The sequence below is a fragment of the Colossoma macropomum genome, unplaced genomic scaffold, assembly GCF_904425465.1.
Source record: "Colossoma macropomum unplaced genomic scaffold, Colossoma_macropomum, whole genome shotgun sequence".
Taxonomy (NCBI): Eukaryota; Metazoa; Chordata; class Actinopteri; order Characiformes; family Serrasalmidae; genus Colossoma; species Colossoma macropomum.
The window spans coordinates 44,867,508-44,889,823 of record NW_023494791.1 but is presented as its reverse complement, the minus strand read 5'-3'; the positions used below and the strand labels follow the sequence as shown (position 1 = coordinate 44,889,823).

The following is a 22,316-nucleotide window of genomic DNA, read 5'->3' as shown; positions in this document are numbered from 1 at the left end:
ATTATTATTATTATTTTATGGGATTAAATTGACCTAAGTATTAAAAAGAGTATAAACTAAAGGGGATGGGATGCAGGGATGCTTTCCTTTGAGCCTCATCTGAATATTATAATTAGTAATTATTATTAATAACTAAATTAAACCCACCTTGAGCAGCTCTTGTTTCTCTCGTGCCTCCTGGGCGGCGCGGCCGTGGTCCTGAGGATCGTCCTCTCCGTCTGCTAAAGCCTCTTCCACCCTCAGTAACCAGCGGCCCACAGTGTCCAGCGGTGCAGGCAAACTCAGGTCCAGTGCAGTCTTATACTCACGCAGCTGCAGCCAACACATACAGCCCTTTAGCGTCCACTCATACACACTGCTAACATTTCAAGGTGTGGTTCGTACTTTTGTTCCACTTCTATAGACAACAGTGTGTCATATTGTTTCTGGAACCACATTAGCAAATCTACTTAGGACTTATTAACAACTCTTTTAAGCATGGAGTTAGCATCATGCTAATAGGTGCAGCATAATCTTCCATTACTTGTAGGGGTGCAACGATTATTCGACTTAGTCGACTAAAATCGACGACCAAATTAGTTGGCAACTAATTTAGTAGTTTATTAGTTGGGGACGTCATTACGCGTCTTTCTCACGCTCACTAGAAACGTTTTGACATTACCGCTCACTGTGACTTAAGAACGAGGGCTGCCTCAATAACACAATCCTCAAATGTGTGAGAGCTAAACTCAGAAAACAGGTTGTCAGTTGTGCTATGGGTGAAGCAGATTCATCTCGGTAAGATACGTCGCATCCCAAGTCGCATACTAGCTCACTAAATAGTGTGTACAAATAGTGCATATACCAATAGAAGTGCACTCATTAGTGTAGTGTGTGAAGTACAGTAGTGTGTGGTTTGGGACGCGGTGATAGTTGTGCTAATGTTAGTGTTAAATTCTGTCCTACTTCATGTTGTGAGCTGAGCTGTAACACGTTCTGTGTCAAAATGCAGGTTCTCTGGAATCGTTAACAGAGTTGGAACAGAAGAGCAAGTAACTGTTATTCACAGCGACCCTGTTCACTTTCCAAATTAGCTACGTTTACAGTTTTAAACACTTCCTCGTCATCTTAACGTCGAGGCCACCGGTGTGTCCAGATTCGGCGAACACAGTGAAGCGATTACAAACAGTTTACTGTTCTCCACAAACGTTCAGCTCCACTCGGTAACAGTTTAAGGAGGTAGTTCTGAACACACAGGGCAGCTGGACAAAGGGTCACTGTTAAAATTAAGTGTTTACACAAAATTGTTCATATTTAACAGTTAATGGTGAAGTTTGTCACAAACATTCGCCACTTTCCCATCCGCTCCCTCAGAGCGCGTCTCCTCTGCAGTGGGGAGTATCTGCCTTCAGAGGAGATCAGGCCTCTCACAGGAGCACAGAGAGATACTGACTTTCCTCTGTTTCAGTAAAGACCTGTGATTGTAGAGTTTAGTTGCAGTGAAGTGTAGACAGACAGCAGAGCACAGACAGCAAGAATGGCCTGGGTTCGATTCCCGGCCGGGTGACCAGGGTCATTTCTGTGCGGAGTTTGCCTGTTCTCCCCGTGTCTGCATGGGTTTCCTCCGGGTACTCCGGTTTCCTCCCACGGTCCAAAAACATGCAGTCAGCCCGATTGGACACGCTAAATTGCCCCTAGGTGTGAGTGTTTGTGTGATTGTGTATGTATGTCTGTCTGCCCTGCGATGGACTGGCGACCTGTCCAGGGTGTATCCTGCCTTCCGCCCAATGACAGCTGGGATAGGCTCCAGCACCCCACCGTGACCCAGAAGGATAAGCGGTTTAGATGATGTATGTATTATTGCTGCTACTTTGCACATCCTTGGTTACAAATTTTGAAAGAAAAAATATATTGAAGTTTTATTTATTTATTTTTTTTATCTTTTGTGTTAGCAGGAAAATTCATTAAAACAGTGAACTCTTCAATGTTATTCATATTTATTGTCTTCATTGTTAGTTAGCAAATGTTTAAAACAACCTCAAGCTATATTTAAAAGCTAAAAACTACATAAAAGTTAATTGGTAATGCAGCGATTCATAACCCGAATAATCGATTATTCGTTTCAGTAATCAATAGATTGTTCGACTATGAAATTAGTCGTTTGTTGCAGCCCTAATTACTTGTCAGCCAAATTAGCCTCGTAGCTCCAGTGCAAAACTGTTAAGGCTGGTCGATTACATTTGGAGTAAGGGGGAAAACTGTGTACACCTTGATGTGACCTCTGACCTTTTCTGCGAGGGAATCCCAGGCATGCCGGAGGGCTTTCTGCTCCTCACTCAGGCGAGGCGTCCGCTTCATCGCCGTTAGCAGTGGCATCACCGGCCGGCGCTGCTCATTGAAGGACACGATGAACGTGTGGAACACCTACAGCGAGCAGAGGCAGAAAACCAATATACATGAGAAACTCATAAACTGTCATGTGTTCATAAAACTAAACAACAGTGACTCCATACTTTTAAAAAGCAATTGATAAATAATTATAACATACAGTACAATTTCACTGTATGCTTGCAATTTTAGAGAAGGGCTCTGAAATTATGTGAGTGAAGAACTGAATATCAGTAACGTCAGTTAGATCAGCTTGATGAGGCTCAGAAAGCAGAGGATTTCAAACACAGCTCTGAAATGGTGTAATTTGATTGACAGATCTTACATGGTATCTCTCAGAGTAGCTTTCACCCTCGGTGGAGTCCCACCCCTCCAGCAGCTCCTGATAGGCCTGCTCTAGCCAGCAAGTCACTTCCTGAGCCTTCTGATTGGTTGAGGTCTGTAGAGACAGACAGTCAATCAATTAATCCATCAATTAATCAATCATTCTGTCTGTCTTTCTATCTATTAAAGCCCACTCAGTATATCGATTGGTCAATATTGGCCAATATTAAGGTAACATTTCTTGTTCACAGTGTATTATAATTAAATGTTATTTGTAACATTTGTGGTTGAATGCAAAAGTCTGGGTAACTCTGGTGAAATTCCATGCTTTGTTGAATTTCTAATTGAAAATAAGTTCAAATCCTCCATAGTGAGAACACTACAGCACATTTTAATGCACAATTACTGTTTATTTGATTAATTTAATATATTGAGGACAAAGGAAATGCAAAATGTGGCATGTGCAAAAGTTATGTCGCATTTCATATTTTATGTTTTACTATTTTCCACTATGTTAAATTTATCAAATAAAAAGTTAAAGGAAATTTATCATCAAGCATGTACTTTAACCAGGGGTACTCAAACTTTTGGTTACGATTATATGTGTTTTATGTGGTTATATATGATATTTGATCATAAGTCATTTTATATAATCATATAAAATAGTGTTTGATATATATATATATATATATATATATATGTGTGTGCGTGTGTGTGTGTGTGTGTGTGTGTGTGTGTGTGTGCTCTTATATCATTATATAAAATCACATATAATCAAATATCATATGTAACCATATATAATCATAAAAATATAAAATAATGCTGGTGTACAAGGTGAAGTGGTACACAAGTGCTTCATCATGAAATGTAAGATGTAAAATGTCTAGTAAACCACAGTAAAGCTACAGATATTCAGGGTTACTGACTAACAACTTCCATTTTTTTAGGACATTTAGCAAACAGAAAGGAAAGAATGGACGAGAGAAGATAGCCAGAAATGAGGGGGAGACGAGAAAGAGAGCAAGAGAAAGGCTGAAAGTACCTGTCGGAGTGGAGAGGCAGCGATAGCGGGGGTGAAGTTGGTGGGAAGGTTGACAGGAGAGAGGCTCTCAGGGGGAGAGAGATACTGACCCTTCAGCAGAGAGAGAGAGAGAGAGAGAGAGAGAGGGAGGCTTGAGATGACACGCTAAAGAGGAGAGTGAAGAGTCACAGCTGCAGTGGAGTATTAGAGAGAACGGAAATGCAGCAGATAAAAAAAAGAGTTTGGTCAAAAAGAAACGTGAGTGTTGAGTCTGCGCTGTTACCTGCATCTCCTCATCAGCAGGCGCGTCTTTGGAGTACTGAAGGAACTGAGCCACGTAGGTCATGATGGACTTCTCATCAGGGTCTCTAACATCAACATCTGATACACACACACACACACACACACACACCCACACACACACAGACACACACATACTTGTGATTGTGTTATATGTTTAGTATTTACCATAATAACTTACAATAACACAACATAGATTTGAATATTACAAACCAGACACTAAACTGTAGCTCTAGATGTTTTGTTAGAATATGAATATCTTGGAAATTAATAGAATTCACAAAATGATCAACAATTTTACAAACAGTTTAAAGCCTAAATCTGTGTTTCTAAGTAGTCTTGTTCTGGCGGTCATACTATATACATGTACAAAGTTGTGCTGTCAATAACCTTCCAGTGTTATTCACAGCTGATGTATTTTACCAAATTTTTTTCGTTCTATGTAAACTGCAAATCCTACATCACATATTTGTAAGCAGCATCCAGCAAACCAGTATGTGGTTTGTCCAAAACTGTGTGTCCCTTCACAACCTCTCTTTGTTAAAGTCAGAGAAACTCACAGAGAGAAAGCTAACCACCAAGCGAAAGCTAAACTAGCAAGTATAACTGAACTATTAAGCTGGCCCATCTTTTCTGCCTGTCATTCATCCGTCAGTTCGTCAAATCAAACTTTACTTTGGTCAGTCAGCCACGTCAGCATTCCCTGATGCATATCCAGCACTAAAGTGAATAAGAGCTTCTTTAGTACTTCGCTACATAAGTGAGTGGACACAGCGGAGTACTCTAAAACATGCCCTGTATATATAGAGTCTATTTCACTCCTCACTCATGCTGCTGTGTTTAGTTCTGCCTCAATAGTGTAGCCAACTTGAGGTGTTATACTGAGAGATGCCAAACACCTGCACTGAATATTAGGCTGCTGTATAGTTTTATTTGCATTGCATTTAGAAGTTTTCTCTTTTATCACTTTGTTTTTTTCTTTCTTTAAAATTATATATTGAAATTAATGTCTTATATATTTGCATAAAAATTTTACTTTTATTTTTCTACTTTTTCTACTTCTTCATTCTCCTATAAAGCACTTTGTGAAGTTAAAAGGTGTTAAAATTAAAATGTTTTATTATTATTATTATTATTGTTATTATTATTATTATTATTACTATTATTATTATTATCATCATTATTATTATTATTACACAGACACACTCACTGACCTGCTGGGTCCAGTAATCGTGGGATGTGCAGTTCTCTCTCAGCAATGCGGAACGCCTCCTCCAGGTTCTGCCTGTTGGTTCTGCTTCTGGCTTTGGACAGGTCAACCAGGTCCGGCCTCAGAGCGTAGAGGATGGCCAAGAAGATCACACCACTCCTCCAACTGGCCTTAAAGTCCTTCACATTCAGCGTACAGCCAGCCCTGATACAGACAGAGAGAGACAGAGAGAGAGAATAACAGTGGTGTTGTTATTATTGTTAGTATTTCATATATTATTATTATTATATGTTCATGTTGTTATTGTCATTGTTGTCACTGTTTTAATGCTTTGGCAATAGTGGACGTTACAGTCATGCCAGTAAAGCTACATTGAACTTGAACTTGAGAGAGAGAGAGAGAGAGAGAGAGAGATAGGGAGAGAGAGGTGAAATAATAATAATAATAATAATAATAATAATAATAATAATAATACAGTGAGTGTAGTTGTAGAGTGAGTGTAGTTGTAAAGTGAGTGTAGTTGTAGAGTGAGTAGTTGTAAAGTGAGTGTAGTTGTAGAGTGAGTGTAGTTGTAGAGTGAGTGTAGTTGGATAATGATTGTAGTTGTAGAGTGAGTGTAGTTGTAGAGTGAGTATAGTTGGATAATGATTGTAGTTGTAGAGTGAGTAGTTGTAGAGTGAGTGTAGTTGTAAAGTGAGTGTAGTTGTAGAGTGAGTGTAGTTGTAGAGTGAGTGTAGTTGGATCATGATTGTAGTTGTAGAGTGAGTGTAGTTGTAGAGTGAGTATAGTTGGATAATGATTGTAGTTGTAGAGTGAGTGTAGTTGTAGAGTGAGTGTAGTTGGATAATGATTGTAGTTGTAGAGTGAGTGTAGTTGTAGAGTGATTGTAGTTGTAGAGTGAGTGTAGTTGGATAATGATTGTAGTTGTAGAGTGAGTGTAGTTGGATAATGATTGTAGTTGTAGAGTGATTGTAGCTGTAGAGTGAGTGTAGTTGGATAATGATTGTAGTTGTAGAGCGAGTGTAGTTGGATAATGATTGTAGTTGTAGAGTGAGTGTAGTTGTAGAGTGAGTGTAGTTGTAGAGTGAGTGTAGTTGGATAATGATTGTAGTTGTAGAGCGAGTGTAGTTGTAGAGTGATTGTAGTTGTAGAGTGAGTGTAGTTGGATAATGATTGTAGTTGTAGAGCGAGTGTAGTTGTAGAGTGATTGTAGTTGTAGAGTGAGTGTAGTTGGATAATGATTGTAGTTGTAGAGCGAGTGTAGTTGTAGAGTGATTGTAGTTGTAGAGTGAGTGTAGTTGGATAATGATTGTAGTTGTAGAGCGAGTGTAGTTGGATAATGATTGTAGTTGTAGAGCGAGTGTAGTTGTAGAGTGATTGTAGTTGTAGAGTGAGTGTAGTTGGATAATGATTGTAGTTGTAGAGCGAGTGTAGTTGTAAAGTGAGTGTAGTTGTAGAGCGAGTGTAGTTGGATAATGATTGTAGTTGTAGAGCGAGTGTAGTTGTAAAGTGAGTGTAGTTGTAGAGCGAGTGTAGTTGGATAATGATTGTAGTTGTAGAGCGAGTGTAGTTGTAGAGTGATTGTAGTTGTAGAGTGAGTGTAGTTGGATAATGATTGTAGTTGTAGAGCGAGTGTAGTTGGATAATGATTGTAGTTGTAGAGTGAGTGTAGTTGTAAAGTGAGTGTAGTTGTAGAGTGAGTGTAGCTGGATAATGATTGTAGTTGTAGAGCGAGTGTAGTTGTAGAGTGATTGTAGTTGTAGAGTGAGTGTAGTTGATAATGATTGTAGTTGTAGAGCGAGTGTAGTTGGATAATGATTGTAGTTGTAGAGTGAGTGTAGTTGTAGAGTGAGTGTAGTTGTAGAGTGAGTGTAGCTGGATAATGATTGTAGTTGTAGAGTGAGTGTAGTTGTAGAGTGAGTGCAGTTGTAGAGTGAGTGTAGTTGGATAATGATTGTAGTTGTAGAGCGAGCGTAGTTGGATAATGATTGTAGTTGTAGCGTGAGTGTAGTTGTAGAGTGATTGTAGTTGTAAAGTGAGTGTAGTTGTAGAGTGAGTGTAGTTGTAGAGTGAGTGTAGTTGGATAATGATTGTAGTTGTAGAGCGAGTGTAGTTGTAGAGCGAGTGTAGTTGTAGAGTGATTGTAGTTGTAAAGTGAGTGTAGTTGTAGAGTGAGTGTAGTTGTAAAGTGAGTGTAGTTGTAGAGTGAGTGTAGTTGTAGAGCGAGTGTAGTTGTAAAGCGAGTGTAGTTGTAGAGTGAGTGTAGTTGTAGAGCGAGTGTAGTTGTAGAGTGAGTGTAGTTGTAAAGTGAGTGTAGTTGTAGAGCGAGTGTAGTTGTAGAGTGAGTGTAGTTGTAGAGTGAGTAGTTGTAAAGTGAGTGTAGTTGTAGAGTGAGTGTAGTTGTAGAGTGAGTAGTTGTAAAGTGAGTGTAGTTGTAGAGTGAGTGTAGTTGTAGAGTGAGTAGTTGTAAGTGAGTGTAGTTGTAGAGTGAGTGTAGTTGTAGAGTGAGTGTAGTTGTAAAGTGAGTGTAGTTGTAGAGTGAGTGTAGTTGTAAAGTGAGTGTAGTTGTAGAGTGAGTGTAGTTGTAAAGTGAGTGTAGTTGTAGAGTGAGTGTAGTTGTAGAGTGAGTGTAGTTGTAGAGTGAGTGTAGTTGTAGAGTGAGTGTAGTTGTAAGTGAGTGTAGTTGTAGAAGTGAGTGTAGTTTAGGTGGTTCTAGTCGTGTAAAGTGCAGTTCTTCACTCACTTGTGGCATTGCTCTCTGACCCACAGCAGCAGAGCTTTCTTGGCAGAGATGCGGAAGCGTGTGTGTAGCGGTGAGCCGCGGGGTGGCACCGGGCTGCTGCGGGCACTGCTGCTGGTCGAACGAGTGTCCAGACTGGCCAGTGACTCCAGAGAGGACTGCCGAGAACTGAAGGACAACGTGCTTGCCAGCTCTTCTATCTGAACATGGAACAAGAACACACTGAGCCACAAGAACATGTTGCATGATTTACCACCAACTCACCTCAACTGCTACTAATTCTAGACATTTAATGTAGAAACCTTTTGATCTTTTGATTAGTTTTTTTTTTTAGCTGTAATAGATCTTTTTTCACTGTTATTCACTGAAAGTTAGATGAAAATATGAAAGAATTTTAACATTGACATGTATTTCAACCACAGCATTAAATGTTCATAATGTTTTAGACACTTGGCAAAAGGGTTCTATATAGTACCAAATAAAGGATCTTTGACTAAGTATCATTTTTGGTGCTATATAGAACCGTTCTTTAAACAACCATATACAACAGATTCTCCATCATCGAGAACCATGCAAGGAACCATTCAAATATTAAAATCGTTCTTTAAGTTGTCACTATTCTAGATATAACCATTTCCTTCCCTAAAGAACCTATGCAGAACCAGCTTTATGATGCAAAGCACTTTATTGAACTGGCTTCACTCACTCTACACTCACTCACTCACTCATGTTTAGCAGGCTGAAGATTCATTTAACTGGCTTTTAATGCTTTGTATGCGCATGGTGATAAGCTGCACACTCTTGAAAATGCTATGGTTCTTCAAGAGTTCTTTAATAAAAGGACTAGTTCTATTTAGACGTTCCATATAGAACCATTTCATGCTTAAATGATCCTTTGCATGGTGAAATGGTTCATCAGATTGATGGAAAATGTGCTGTATATGGTTCTATGTAGAACCTTTGTGAAAAGGGTTCTTTATAGCACCAGATATGGTTCTTCTATTTTTACATCGTTGACATCGAGTGCAGAGAGCAGTGATGATAAATCAGCATTAAATTTAGTTGCATTGCGGAAGCATAACGCTGTTACATCAAGTTGCACTTGTGCTTGTACGTATATCTGGCCCTAAGTGACCCTGTTAGGAAGGTGTACAAACTTATTCCTGGTCTTCTTGTAAATATGATGACATGAAATTCTAAATAATGTTTAAGGAGTTCCTCCTTCTTCCTTCTTCCATCAATGACCTCATTCTCAGTGGCACTGATTTAAGAGATAATCTGTTATGTTTTAATTTGTTACATCCTTATTTTTTAATGTATTATTCGTTTTAATTTGCTGAAACCTTTAGAAATATAGAGTTATTATCACTTTGCTGTGCTATTTCAATGTGATTACATAGTGATTAATTGCATTGTTAGTTACATAATGAACTGCATTTACATTGGATTTCGTTTCTGTATTGAAAGGTTTGAAGATTTTACAAAGTAACTTTTCCTTCAAATTCAAATCATAATAAAATATCTTCTCTTCTTTTATCAAACACAAATGTGATATGGACAGAAAGTTCAGAATCTGCACTTTCCACACAATTTCTCTACTCCTTTCAAGTTATTGCAGTTTTGTTACTGTTATTCTAGCTGAGGTTGAGAAGGCCATTAATTGTTTAGTAGATTGATGATAATGAACAGTGGACTCACATGGAAGTGCATGATGATGGTCCATATCAGTCCCAGGATGATGGAGGGTTTGCCATCCATGATGTCAGGAACGTTGATGTTGACCAGCTTGATCTGTAGGAGGACAAAGACTGAGACTAGTGCCTGAAATATCCTGCATTACTATTCTAATGCTGTTCTAATGCTGCTGTCCAGGCCAGTTATTAATCATTACTCATCATGCAGAGAGTGAGTGTTATGGGCGTGTCTTACAGATTTCCTCTTGAGGAAGGCCAGGCTTTCTCTATGTGTGCTCTGTGCTGGAACATCCCTTTGCCTTTCTCCCGACTCTGAAACAGACCCAAAACGATAAGCAATAAATACCTGCACAAGCGTAGAAAACCCCAGTGCAGATTACAAGATATCTTTTAAGACTTCTAAGAGAAGCAACTGTCTAAGCATTAACCTGGATGGGCACTGATCCGGATCCACAATCATTTGCAGTAGTTTTAATATTAATACCTGAATAATAAAAGTGCAATGAAAAGTGTAATGAGGTTAAACCAGGGGTCAGCAACTCTGGAGCCGCATGCGACTCTTTCACTGCCCTGTTGTGGCTCCACAGCTGAATTAGATTTGTAGGTAAAAATAAAATAATCCTCCTTTACAGTAAAATAAAGCTCTGCTGATCGTTCAACACAGTTTAACAATAAATGGTCTTAAACTCTGCAGTTAATGTAGAACTGCTAATTCACCCTTTAACCCTGAAGGTTAGTGCACAGACTGCTGGTCACCATAGCAACACAGACAACAGTCTCACCTAGCTAGTAGGTAACGAAAAGGCAAAGAGAAAGATTTAAAGAAGTCAGCTTCTCATTCGCCTTCTTCTTCGAATTTTCCTGTTCTACTTTAAATGGTGCAGCAGTCACATTCTGATGCCTCAGGTACCATTTAAGGTGGAACAGGAAAATTCGAACAAGAATCTGGCGATTGAGGAGCTGACTACCGCCTCGTAAAAAAACGAACGTTGAGAGACATTTTATAAGAAAACTGCTCTCCTTTTGCGGAAAAGTTTCCTGCTGAAGATGCGAGAAAAGCGGCTATAGCTGAGCTAAAGCTGAAAGCAGAGCAAACTAAGTCTGTGTTTTTGTTTATATTATATTTTTTAGCCTATACTGGCACATTAACACATACTGAGACATATTTACATAAAAATGGACATAAAATGTGTTAAACTTTAAATGTTTTTTATTTCTGTACCTTTTAGAACAAAGTTGCTGAAAGATGAATGTCGCACTAAAGAAATATTTGATTGAAGTGAATGTGTCAATCATAACAACGTGAAGATATTAAGAAATAATAAAATATGAAACTTTCAGCATCTAGCAAAAACCTTAGCATCCCAAATTTTACACATTCATGCTGCGACACAGGTGTTTACATGTAGAACTCAATAGTACAATCAACTTCTGCTACACTGCAGCTTTTTCCATGAAACCGTCCAGTTCATATTAGTACAAGTCATGCCCACTCATGAGAACACACTGTCCATCTTCTACTGGCTCTCTCCACAGCTCATCTCCTTGTTCTTTCCCCCACTTATCTGAAAGGTCAATGCATGACTGAACATGAAGCTGTAGCTCAGCACAGTCCACCGTTTCAGTCCTTATTTAGAGTGAATGTTGTTTTTGATGCAGGGAACAAGCTCACCATCCTTTGTCCACACATGACCTCCAGCAGGTCCAGCAGTCTGGATCCATCTCTGAAATCGTTGAACAGGTCCAGCACGGTCACCGGAGGCCTCCGCTAAAACAGGACGAAATACATGCAGTTAAATTAAACAAAACAGGATGGTACACTTCACTACTACGTTAAAGTGTTATGCATTAAAGTGATACAGAATTTGCCCCTCAGTCCAAATAACATCATCAGTCAGTCGAGACATGTTTGGTGTCTGAAGTTTGCTTCTTTAGTTTAGCACTGGAGCTACAAGGCTGACAAGAAATGGAAGTGTAACCCACTTAAAGTGAAGGTTTATTTTCATTTCATGTTTGTGCTGCACTTAAGGTATAATTGTTGCAGTTCTTGAAATTTCCTGTAGAGGGTTTATGCTTTAAGATAGTCTGAGCCACCTGGGAGAACCGGTCCAAACCAGTTTTTGGAAAGAAAAAAAAACAACGAACGAAACCACTTGCAGCTTAGCTTTGAATTTAGCTACTACTCTTAACAGCATTGAATTTATTGACCTAGAGTACGAATTTACAGATATTAAGACTAGAACTGAGCCATATTTTACTTTTTTCACTCTATAAAGGTGAAATTATCCATCAGTGTCTTTTGCTGTCGATTATTTCCCCTTTTAATGAGCAACTCCGGTGAGTTAAACTCATCTTTTCTCATGCTGGTCAGTGTGAGTTAGCATGTCATGCTGCTGACTATAAAAGAGTAGGGTGAAAACTGTTCAAACGGGTTATTATTAGAAAGCAAGAAAGAAAAAAAAGCCAGTTGGAGTTGTGATTGTACTATGTTTTGGTTTTGTAAATGATTTCAGATTAATGTTTTATAAGTATTCTTTGGAGAGCAGAATGGAAGCTCTCAGATTTGTTAAGAGCAAACTACGTAGTTAAATTTGTCTGTACTGTAATTCGACGCCTAACGTACAAATTTACCAAAGGAATTGAAGATTTTCAGCTGTAAGGTCTTTAGAATTGATAATGAAGTAATTCGTAAGATGTTCATAGTAGAATGTTGAATAAGTGAGGCATTTTTTTACTGTATAGAAGCAAATTGTTCGTGTTATGTAGTGAATCTACATAAGAATTACTTGTTGAGAAGTTGAGTAGTAATGGTTGTATTTTTTTTATGTAGATTGTTTTTTTTTTCTTGCATTGAGTTTGGATCTTTCAAGCACGCACGCATGTCAGACTGTGAGTGAGACCAGAACGGCGAGCCAGGACCACGTGTTGAAAGCCGTCTGCCTGCGTGTTGTTCCTTCACGGAACAGGAGAAACAGATAAGCTTTTCTTTACGAACGGATTGAGATCCATCCCCAAGAAAAGGAAAGAAAAGAAGCGGCATACGCGCATATTCACATAAAAGCTGCATAGCAGTCTTGAGCTTCAGATTTAAATTCAGAGACAGTGAACCTGAAGAGCTCTTAAGTTTTTTTTTGGGCCCATTTTAATTTTTTTTTTGTCCTTTGTGTAAATGACTATTGAGCTAACAATATATTCATTGTTGTTATTTTTCTTCCAAGCCTTTGTCGCATCTCATTCTTTCCATCCTCCTTGTTTCGAACCTAGCAAACATGACTAAAGTGGATTTCTCCATACCAGTGAGAGGGTTACAGAAGCATGTATGTCACCAAGTAGCGTTGTGCTAACTTAATAGCTCCAGTTTAACAGACTTTAACAGGTTGCCTAATTGTAAACAGTAACAACACAAAAGTGAACATATTTATATGAGATTATTTCATACTCGTTAGTGTAGTGCTGCACACTGATTTGCAGTGTAGATAACTGGTGGTTGGCAGACTTGTGTGTAGCTGCTGCTAGCCACAGAGCTAACATCACAGCTGACAAGCTGGCTAACTTGTCTAAAACAAACTGTAAAACCACAAATGTAATGATAATAATGAAAGACCTCCCGACTGACTGTGTTTCATGCAATCTCTCTTGCATGTGATTATTTATAGACAGTGGGAAAGAAATGGTTAAAGGTTGGTGCGTATTCACTGCCAAAGTTAGCGCCTCCTCCATTTTTGAGGTTTAGTGCTATGAAGGGCTGCCACTTCAGAGGTCAACACAGCCAAATCAGTAGTGCAATTGGTCAAGGATGCCAATTCATGTGTCAAAGTTCTCCAAAATTGAACTCAACTCAAAGCATGGAAACTTTATTTGGCCTGGAAGTCTGGGAGGCAAAGTTGGCAGCGTACTCTGTCAGAAATAAAGGTTCTGTGCAGGTACATTTTACTGTTATCAAGGTACAAACAATGTAAATGTTCCTTCAAAGGTACAACAGTGGTTTTAAGGTCCAACTAGAAGACGTACCTTTGAGGGTACCACACCAGTGACAAGAATGGGACCACCCCAATTACTTTTTTTCTGAAAATGTGCTTTGAAAAAACTACACAAAACCAAACTACTATTCGAATATACTGTTGTAGAAGCCTGCTTCATCCAGTGAACCAATCACAGTCATGGGGGAGGTCTTAGAGCCAATGACAGGCGAGTAGGAGTTCTGTTTAGTAACTCTTTAGAACACCACACAAACTCTAACCAACTCATTTAAAGTTTACTGCTGGCTTAATCATCACACTCAGACTGTGTGAAGTTGTTTGGTAATCTCTAATAGATTTGCTTATGCAGTTTCTGACACTATATAACGCCATAAAAATGGACAAATTCATATCACATAGCTAAAAACAGTAGCAACAACTAAGAAGCCTGAATTTTAACTGTACACACTTAAAAAACATGGTTCTTCAAGTGTTCTTTCATAAAGAAAATGGTTCTATACAGAACCATGAACACCCAAAGAACCCTTTGCATGATTAAAGGGTTCTCTGCATCGTGAAAGCGTTCTTCAGATCATTTAATATGGTTCTATGGAGAACCTTTTTGAAAATGTTTCTATGTAGCACCAAAAAGAGTTTTACTATTACTACAAGCTGGTAGATGGTAACAATAGAAGAACCCTTTTTGTTGCTATATAGAACCCTTTCATGATGCAAAGAACCCTTTAATCATGCAAAGCGTTTCTTTGAGTGTTCATGGCTCTATATAGAACCATTTTCTTTACTAAAGAACCTTTGAAGAACCATGATTTTTAAGTGATTTTGATACATCATCACTCTTGTTTGTGAATAACACCAGTGCAAAACTGAAGAAGCAAACTACTGAGACCAAACATGTCTGAGTGACCACATTCAATCATGGTAAAAGGGGCAAAACGTGTATGATTTTATTTATCCAAACTGTCCTTTAAACCTCAGAAGAAATGACCAGTGTGTGCATGTTAGCCTAAGTTCCATTCTTTTGTTTATTTGTGCACCCATAAGCAGCTGGACAAACAATGGATTAAAAAGTGGATGATGAAAAGTGGGTAAAGTGTTAGACGGGCCCATTTGGCTTCAATACACACCTACTGGAAAGTAATGGTGTCAGCCAGGGTCTGTGTGAGTGTGTGGGTGACCATAGCCTTAATAAAACTTGAGAATTTTGACAATTCTGCAGGTTAATTTTCAGTGGTGGACAGTAACGAAGTAAATGTAATTCGTTACTGTACTTAAGTACTTTTTTGTGTATCTGTACTTTACTGAAGTCTTTCCATTTTGGGTGACTTTTTACTTTCACTCCACTACATTTCATAGTCAAATATCTCACTTTTCACTCCACTACATTATGAGAAATCTGTCGTTCCTTTTGGTTTATGTGTGTATAAAAATGTAACATGTCAAAACGAAAGAAGCGCAAAGCAGAAACACCAATCAGGGCACAGCGGTCACTTTGTTTTGAGCTTGTTTTGACCTGTTGGTCATACCGACCCAGTGCAGCACACGGTTCAACATCAGTGCAGCAGCGTAAAATTTTGGGAGAGTCTATTCAACATAAATGATGAACTAACCTAACTTTGTGTAAATAGACCACAATATAGAAATATGTACACATATGCAGTTGTGACTGACGTGTCTTTTTCTGAATTTATACAAACACTATTTCATTTTATAGTAAATTAGTTTTTGCTAGTTTATGTTTATGAACAGAGACCTACAGATGCAGTTTAGTAAAGGAAACTCATTTGTGAATCTGAGTTTAAAGTTTTTATTAAACTTAAACTTGTAACTAAGTTCAAATAAATCTTAAACTGAAACTTTGCTTGTTTGTAAAAAGTGATTTCAGAGCCACTCAGTTCTACCTGATGGAAACTGTTTGCCTTCAGTGTTTTGTGCTTATGATAATTTTAATAGACATCAGCGTCACTAATTAATGACTCTATTAAAAGACTGGTTTACCAAGAGTGACACTGCAGTATTTTCACCTATAATGAGTTAATGAAGCGAGTCTTGTTACAAAAATGATAACAGGGCATTAAAGTCATAATTAATCTTTTAGTGCTTTTACTTTCGATACTTAAGTACATTTGTAGGCAAATACTTCTGTACTTTTACTCAAGTGGAGGTCTAAAGGGAGGAACTTCTACTTTTAGTGCAGTAATATTTTACCTGTGTATCTCTACTTTAACTCAGGTATATGGTTTGTGTACTTCGTCCACCACTGTTCATGTTATTATGTGCTACAGCTTAATTGGTCATTATGTGACCTATAACATCTACAGCTCCACTCATCTTTCTGGAAACATCTAAAATTTCTACTAATGATTTGAAACATTGCCTCATAATACTATTTCACTATAATCAATTTAGTTTTGTATTATGTACAGCAGTGATTCCAAAGCTTTGAATGGTAGTATAGATACTGCAGTGTTTATCTACAGGGGTCAATGGAAAATGTCCATTAGTGTGTGTGTGTGTGTGTGTGTGTGTGTGTGTGAGTGAGTGAGTGTCTAACTCCTGTTGCTGTCTATCTCTGGTCTTTCAGTAGGTTATATTTACTCCCTCCCCTCCCCCACTCCCCAATGGCCAGCATGCAGGAATGCCCTTTACTTAGAGAGCAGTGAACAACCCTTTATATTCAATGCTATATGACTGTCGTACTACTCAATAGAGAAAAGCTTTGCTTAAGTAATATTCTAAGAGGACTTAAGGTCTGTTTCTACCCAGACAGAGAATGAATATAGCCAAGAAACATGCAATAAGCTTCACATTCATAATTTACAGTCTGTAGTCACTACATTAATTAATAACATTGACGACACACAGCTTCACAGTGTTGCAGTGGTAGGCGAATGCAGCATTAGGAGTCTTACCCAAGGACTCTTATTGGTATAGTCTGGTATGGTTGCCTGGGCAGGGAATCGAACCCCTATCCCCTACATAGAGAGCATTAAGCAATGAAGTTTAGCTTCCTGCACATTTAAACTTTGACCCTTTGACCTCACCTTTGAGAGCTGGGCATTCACCCAGTTAGTGAAGGTTCTCTTCTGAATCTGTTCCTGTTCCACTGTGGGAGAGAAAAAACAGGTTTTAATTCAAAGAGCAGCAAAGAAAAACATATAACGTCAATTGGAATTACCTACACTGGCATTCGGGATGGACTTGGATGGAAACATGTTCCACTGAAGTGTCTATTTAAAACTGAAAGGTACTGAATGAGAAAGTGTGCATATCGCTAGTCACTCTGCACGTCGTCACTGCCGGAACAAAACTATCCACAATGGCTACTTTTCAAGAGAAAATGTTTAATTTACATTTACGGCATTTGGCAGACACTCTTATCCAGAGCGACTTACAATGTGATAACTTCACACAGGCAGGTGAAGGTAGTGTTGGGAGTCTTGCCCAAGGACTCTTATTGGTATAGTGTAGGGTGCTGACCCAGGCAGGGAATCGAACCCCAGTCTACAGCAAAGAAGAGGTGCTACCCACTACACTATACCAGCCATCGATGTAAATCAATGTAAATTAACATACGAGGGTTTTATTTTAAGTCATTTTGGATCATTTTTGTTGGTCTGTTCATAATGAAGTTTTGTAATAATGTAAGAGTCAACTAACATTAATTATGTGAAAAACTTTAAAATGACAAAATTTAGATTATGCTCTGATAGCAATGGAATTAAGGATATGAAGTCATTATATTATTTGCAAGTGATAATAGCCATAAAATATAATATAACAATAACAATTCTGACTGATATCAAAAAAATGTGCAAATAGCTGTCATTATATAAATATATATATATATATAAATGAATTTTGACTTGACTTTGACTATATATATATATATGTATATATATATATATATATATATATATATATATATATCGAGCAATTAATTAATGAGTTTTATTCTTACACAATCCAAAATAATATATATTTTTAAATGGACGTAACCCTCAGGGTCTGTAGACAAGTAGTTGAATATAAAATATGCATTATCATCATTCAAACTGCCAACTAATAATGAATGAATGATAAATTAAGATTCAAGATTGCTTGAGTAAATGTAACAACCCTGGTATGCGTGCAATATAACAATGACTTATTCTACTTAAAATTCTAGTTATTAACTATATAATTAAGTACATAAGTTCTTGCTGTTTCCTCAAAATGTCAGTGTTTCATCCATTACTGTCCAAGTGCATTCACTCATTCATTCACGTAAACACATACATCAGACCTCAATATTACCATCATAAAGTTCCGCAAAATCATTCAGGTCCTCAGCCATGTGCAGCGTCTCCGTCTTACTTTCATCACTTTCCTTCCTTCCAAAATCTTCTTCCTTTACAATCTTAGCCATGATTCACCTGCCTGTTTCCAGCCTTCTCACAAACCAGATCCTAGAAACCTTCTTCAGGAAGTTCCATTGTTGTCCAACCTCAAGTCCAACCGGTTCCTCAAGATCAGTCTTCTTCTAACAACACCAATACAAACCCTCGCTCTGCGCTCTTCTCTAAGAAAGTAAGGTTCAAACCTAAAGACCCACCTCCACACCTAATGGTGGCCTGCCACCTCTCTGACTCTGCCAAACTGAGAGAACTTTAAAAGCACCCTATCACTCTCCTGCTGCTATACATGATCACCCTGACTATGAATAAGACTCCGTGGACGTTATCAGGGGACTTCAAGTAGGTGCCACTCATGGCAGGCTGAGCCATGACGTGATAGTGCGAGTGGTTTAGCAGCAGACCAGACCCTCTTCTGTTACCCTTCTTTTACTGCAAGCTGGCAGCGGAAGAAGCCTCAACATTTCAAACACAGTTCTTCAGCCCTGGCACTTCATCTGAATATGATACATTATGTTTCTGATTATATAAATATATCGCTGCTGTCAGAACAAACCCTCATATCTCCACAGTGATAACTTTACAGGAGAAGGAAAAAACATACTTTACTTTTAATGTAAGTCAATGGAACCAGAATTTTTTCATTTCATTTCTTTTAGTCCATTCATCATGAAATTTACACACAATGTAAAGATCAACAGGCTTTTTCAAATTATGTCAAAAACTGAAAAACGACAAAAATGGAAATACGAGGTTCTGTTCCGACAGCAGCGATATATGAATGTGTGTGTGTGTGTGTGTGTGTGTGTGTGTGTGTGTGTGTGTGTGTTGGGTAATCCACTTGGCACTACTGACAGCTGTGCAAGACCTGGTAGATCATCAAAACCAGATAAACAGTACACTCTCTGAAAAGATGAGTCTTCAATGGTTCTTTAATAAAGAAAATGATTCTATATAGAACCTTGAAAGAATCCTTTGCATGATTCAAAGCATTCTTCAGATTGATGGAGAATATACTGTGTATGGTTCTATTTTGAACATTTTTGAAAAGGGTTCTATGTGGCATCAAAAAGGGTTCTTCTGTTGTGAAAAGCTTGACATCATTACTATAGAATAACTCTTTTTGGTGCTGTAGAACCATATATAACACATTCTGCATCAATCTGAAGAACCATCTCTACATGCAAAAAACCATTTAATGCAAAGGGTTCTTTGAGTGTTTCGGGTTCCTGTACTAAAGAACCATCTTTTTTCTTTCACGAAAATGAGAATGCAACCAACGTCTAAGACTGAACTTTGGAGGTGTGGAGAATTATTATGACACTGAAATATGATTAACTTAACCTTAATGACCTTTTTGACGGGAATGACACAAACAGGTGGTTTCTGACAATGAACACGGATCTTTCAGTAGGAATACGCTTCTAATTAGCTAAGCAAACTTTGTAATAAAAATAGCAAAAAAAAGTGTGGAATAAATATACTTTGCTAATAATTGCTCTGACAGGTTTAAGCGTGGTGCAGTGCCCTTTATTTATTGTTGTTGCCATAGATATACATACCTAGATGCCGCATTGGGTCCAGCCAGGCATGTCAACGGCGCCGCCATTTTGGGGCGGTCAACATTACTGCTGGACTGCATTCAGTACCATTACAGAGTGGCAGTTTAAGAAAGATACTGTCCGAAATTACACTATTTAAAGAACATTACACTCAGAAAGCGGGACAGGATTATATAACGGAGGGAACGCAGTGATCCACACTCATGTTTGTGTGATGCGTATTGTTTGTGTGATGCGTATGTATAGATATGGCCGTGTGGTTAATGAGGCACAGAGAACCTGTTGATGTGATTGTTTTTCCTCTGGTTTTATATTAAGCTTATTTCATTTAATAGTCTATTCAGGGGGTCTTAACTTTATGTAATAGTTATTTATTTGCAATGATGGTTAAAGTTTTGTAGCGGTTAGTTATAGCATTCCTTAATCCATGTAGATATTTGTAATAGATTAACGTTAGCACCTTCTTACATGAAGCTGAATTAGCTTCTTATTTGCCAGCTTCTTGTTCGAATTTGCTCGTTCCACCTTAAATGGTGCATCAGCCAACTCCTTGTTCAAATTTTTCCTGTTCCACCTTAAATGCTGCTGCTTCAGGCACCAGAAAGTGACTGCTGCACCATTTAAGGTGGAACAGGAAAACTTGAACACAAAGTGGGCAAATAGGGAGCCAACTTTAGCTTCATCCTTCATGCTGTGTTTTGGGGGGTTTATTTTATTGTTATGTGTATTAAGATTAGAACTGATTCACACATTGATGGATTTGCTGATGTGTGTGTTTCTACCGGAGCCCTAAACCCATCAGTTACAGACACGATCAGTTATTAAAGAAATAAAAGCTACCGAGAGCAGATCTGTATAGCCTAGATTAATCTGTGTCTGAGGATTATAATAACTAAATTTGGTGAAAATCGGTTGAGTAATAATGAAGTTGTGGCCGATCTAATCCTGAGACTCATCGTCTCTCAGTACAAGTGAATTTGTTCACAAGCGGATCTTGACTTCTCCAACATGGCGGACACGCAGACGTATCGCCTTAGATAGAGAACAACAGACAACACGGCATCCAGGTATGAATATCTATGGTTGTTGCTTGCTAACTAGCAAACTGGCAGAGGAAAGTAAAATTGACATAGGCACAGTATAACAGACAGACTAGGTTACTCTATTTTGAACGCAGCAAATCAAACATCATAGTTTTGAAATATGAAGTAATGAATGAAATGTAAATTGCGTTAAATAGCTACTGAAACGTTCTGCACCTGAAGCCTATACCTGTACTGACTCGATGCCTTGCTGCTCCAAGGTGTCTCTTGAGTTAATACCATAATAAAACAGCACTTAAGATAGCATCGGGGATTCCCCCAAGAGGATCTGGTGAGGGGGAGTTGACGAGGGCAAATGAAGGATCCTAGTAACATAGGAATGACCTCGTACCAGCACGCTGTTAGCATGCTAAATGCTTTGCAGTGGACGAAAAAAAAAATGTCACCAACACTGGCTTGGCACTGGATCTTTTAGTCAAGGAGGTGTCATGAGTTATCATCCTCACCATTTAAGACTCTGTTGACCTACGCAATGGACAGAAACATCAAGGCTTTTAAAAGCCTTGGCTCAAGCTCTGCTAGCTCATGTTAGCCAGCAGGCTCATGTCCAAATGGCTCAGTCATGAGAACATGGACAGAAAGAAGACACAAAAAATACAGGACACTGCTGCCTCTGTAGACCTAGACATACTATAATGTTCACTGGGATTATTCTGTGACTGTTTGTTGCAAATAAAAACAGAATTGTGAGAAAGTGGGTATTTCAATAAGTAGAAACTGTACAGTAAACTAATCAAGCAGGCGTTACGCTGGACAGCACTATCACAGCACATTTCCACTGGTACAAATGCAAAGGAATTTGATGCAATAGGCCTAGTACTACAGTGATGTCCATAAGTAATTGGACAATAAGTTTGGCTGTGTATTTAAGAATGTTAAATTGTAAACCAAAATTGGCTAAAATGCCAAATCTTAGCATTGATTTAAAGTATTTTCATTTCTACATTGTGGGTGAAGCGTTAAAAAATCACAATGCATTTCATACGTAGACCTTTCTTTTCACAGGGCCATAAGTAATTGGACAACTGGCTGCTCAGTTGTTCTCAGCCAGCTGTGCATCACTGCATCATTAGTTTGTACAGCAGAGCTAATAAAGGTCTAGAGTTCAAACTGGTCCTCAGAGCAAAAATGTGGACCATCTGGAGAACCAGTTTAACCCCTTCAATGGTCAGGGCCCAGCAGTAGGCCCAATGTTTAATTACACACTTCTACAACCTAAGAATGTCACTGAGTGCATTTACATACACTTAATAATCCGCTACCAGCAGAAAATCAGATTTTGTCAGTAACCTGATCAACGTGTTTACATGCACTTGAGTAGTCAGATAATGTGAAAACTCCGGGTCTACATGAGTCAGACAGTAATCAGATTTCTGCTTTGCACCCAGCCAATAAACTCACAGAAGAAGACATGACATAAGCATAATGTAAAACTCAGACTTCATGGCACAGCTTTTTTGTAAACATCGCACCACTTTACCTGAAAATATGAACATACATCATCTAGAAGAGAAGAATATTTAAATGCTTCATTTCGTCAAGTATGTAGTTGGTTTCAGCGCCGCTCCTAAAGTGTTTTGCTGCGTCTCGTGACGACACTGTTCGCTTATTTCTAGTACCGCCG

General features: G+C 38.5%; 1 protein-coding gene across 1 annotated transcript in view; it reads right to left on the bottom strand.

Moving 5' to 3' along the window:
• Nucleotides 1–18,311, bottom strand: part of syne2b (spectrin repeat containing, nuclear envelope 2b) — a 201,093-nt gene extending 182,782 nt beyond the window's left edge. The window contains 13 exon segments of the mRNA XM_036575316.1: nt 148–312; nt 2,266–2,403; nt 2,693–2,806; nt 3,734–3,823; nt 3,996–4,093; nt 5,227–5,426; nt 7,966–8,162; nt 9,661–9,753; nt 9,892–9,917; nt 9,920–9,968; nt 11,329–11,424; nt 16,678–16,739; nt 17,930–18,311. Coding sequence (XP_036431209.1) covers nt 148–312; nt 2,266–2,403; nt 2,693–2,806; nt 3,734–3,823; nt 3,996–4,093; nt 5,227–5,426; nt 7,966–8,162; nt 9,661–9,753; nt 9,892–9,917; nt 9,920–9,968; nt 11,329–11,424; nt 16,678–16,739; nt 17,930–18,041 — 1,440 coding nt within the window. The 5' untranslated portion in view covers nt 18,042–18,311.
• Nucleotides 18,312–22,316: the final 4,005 nt, after the last annotated feature.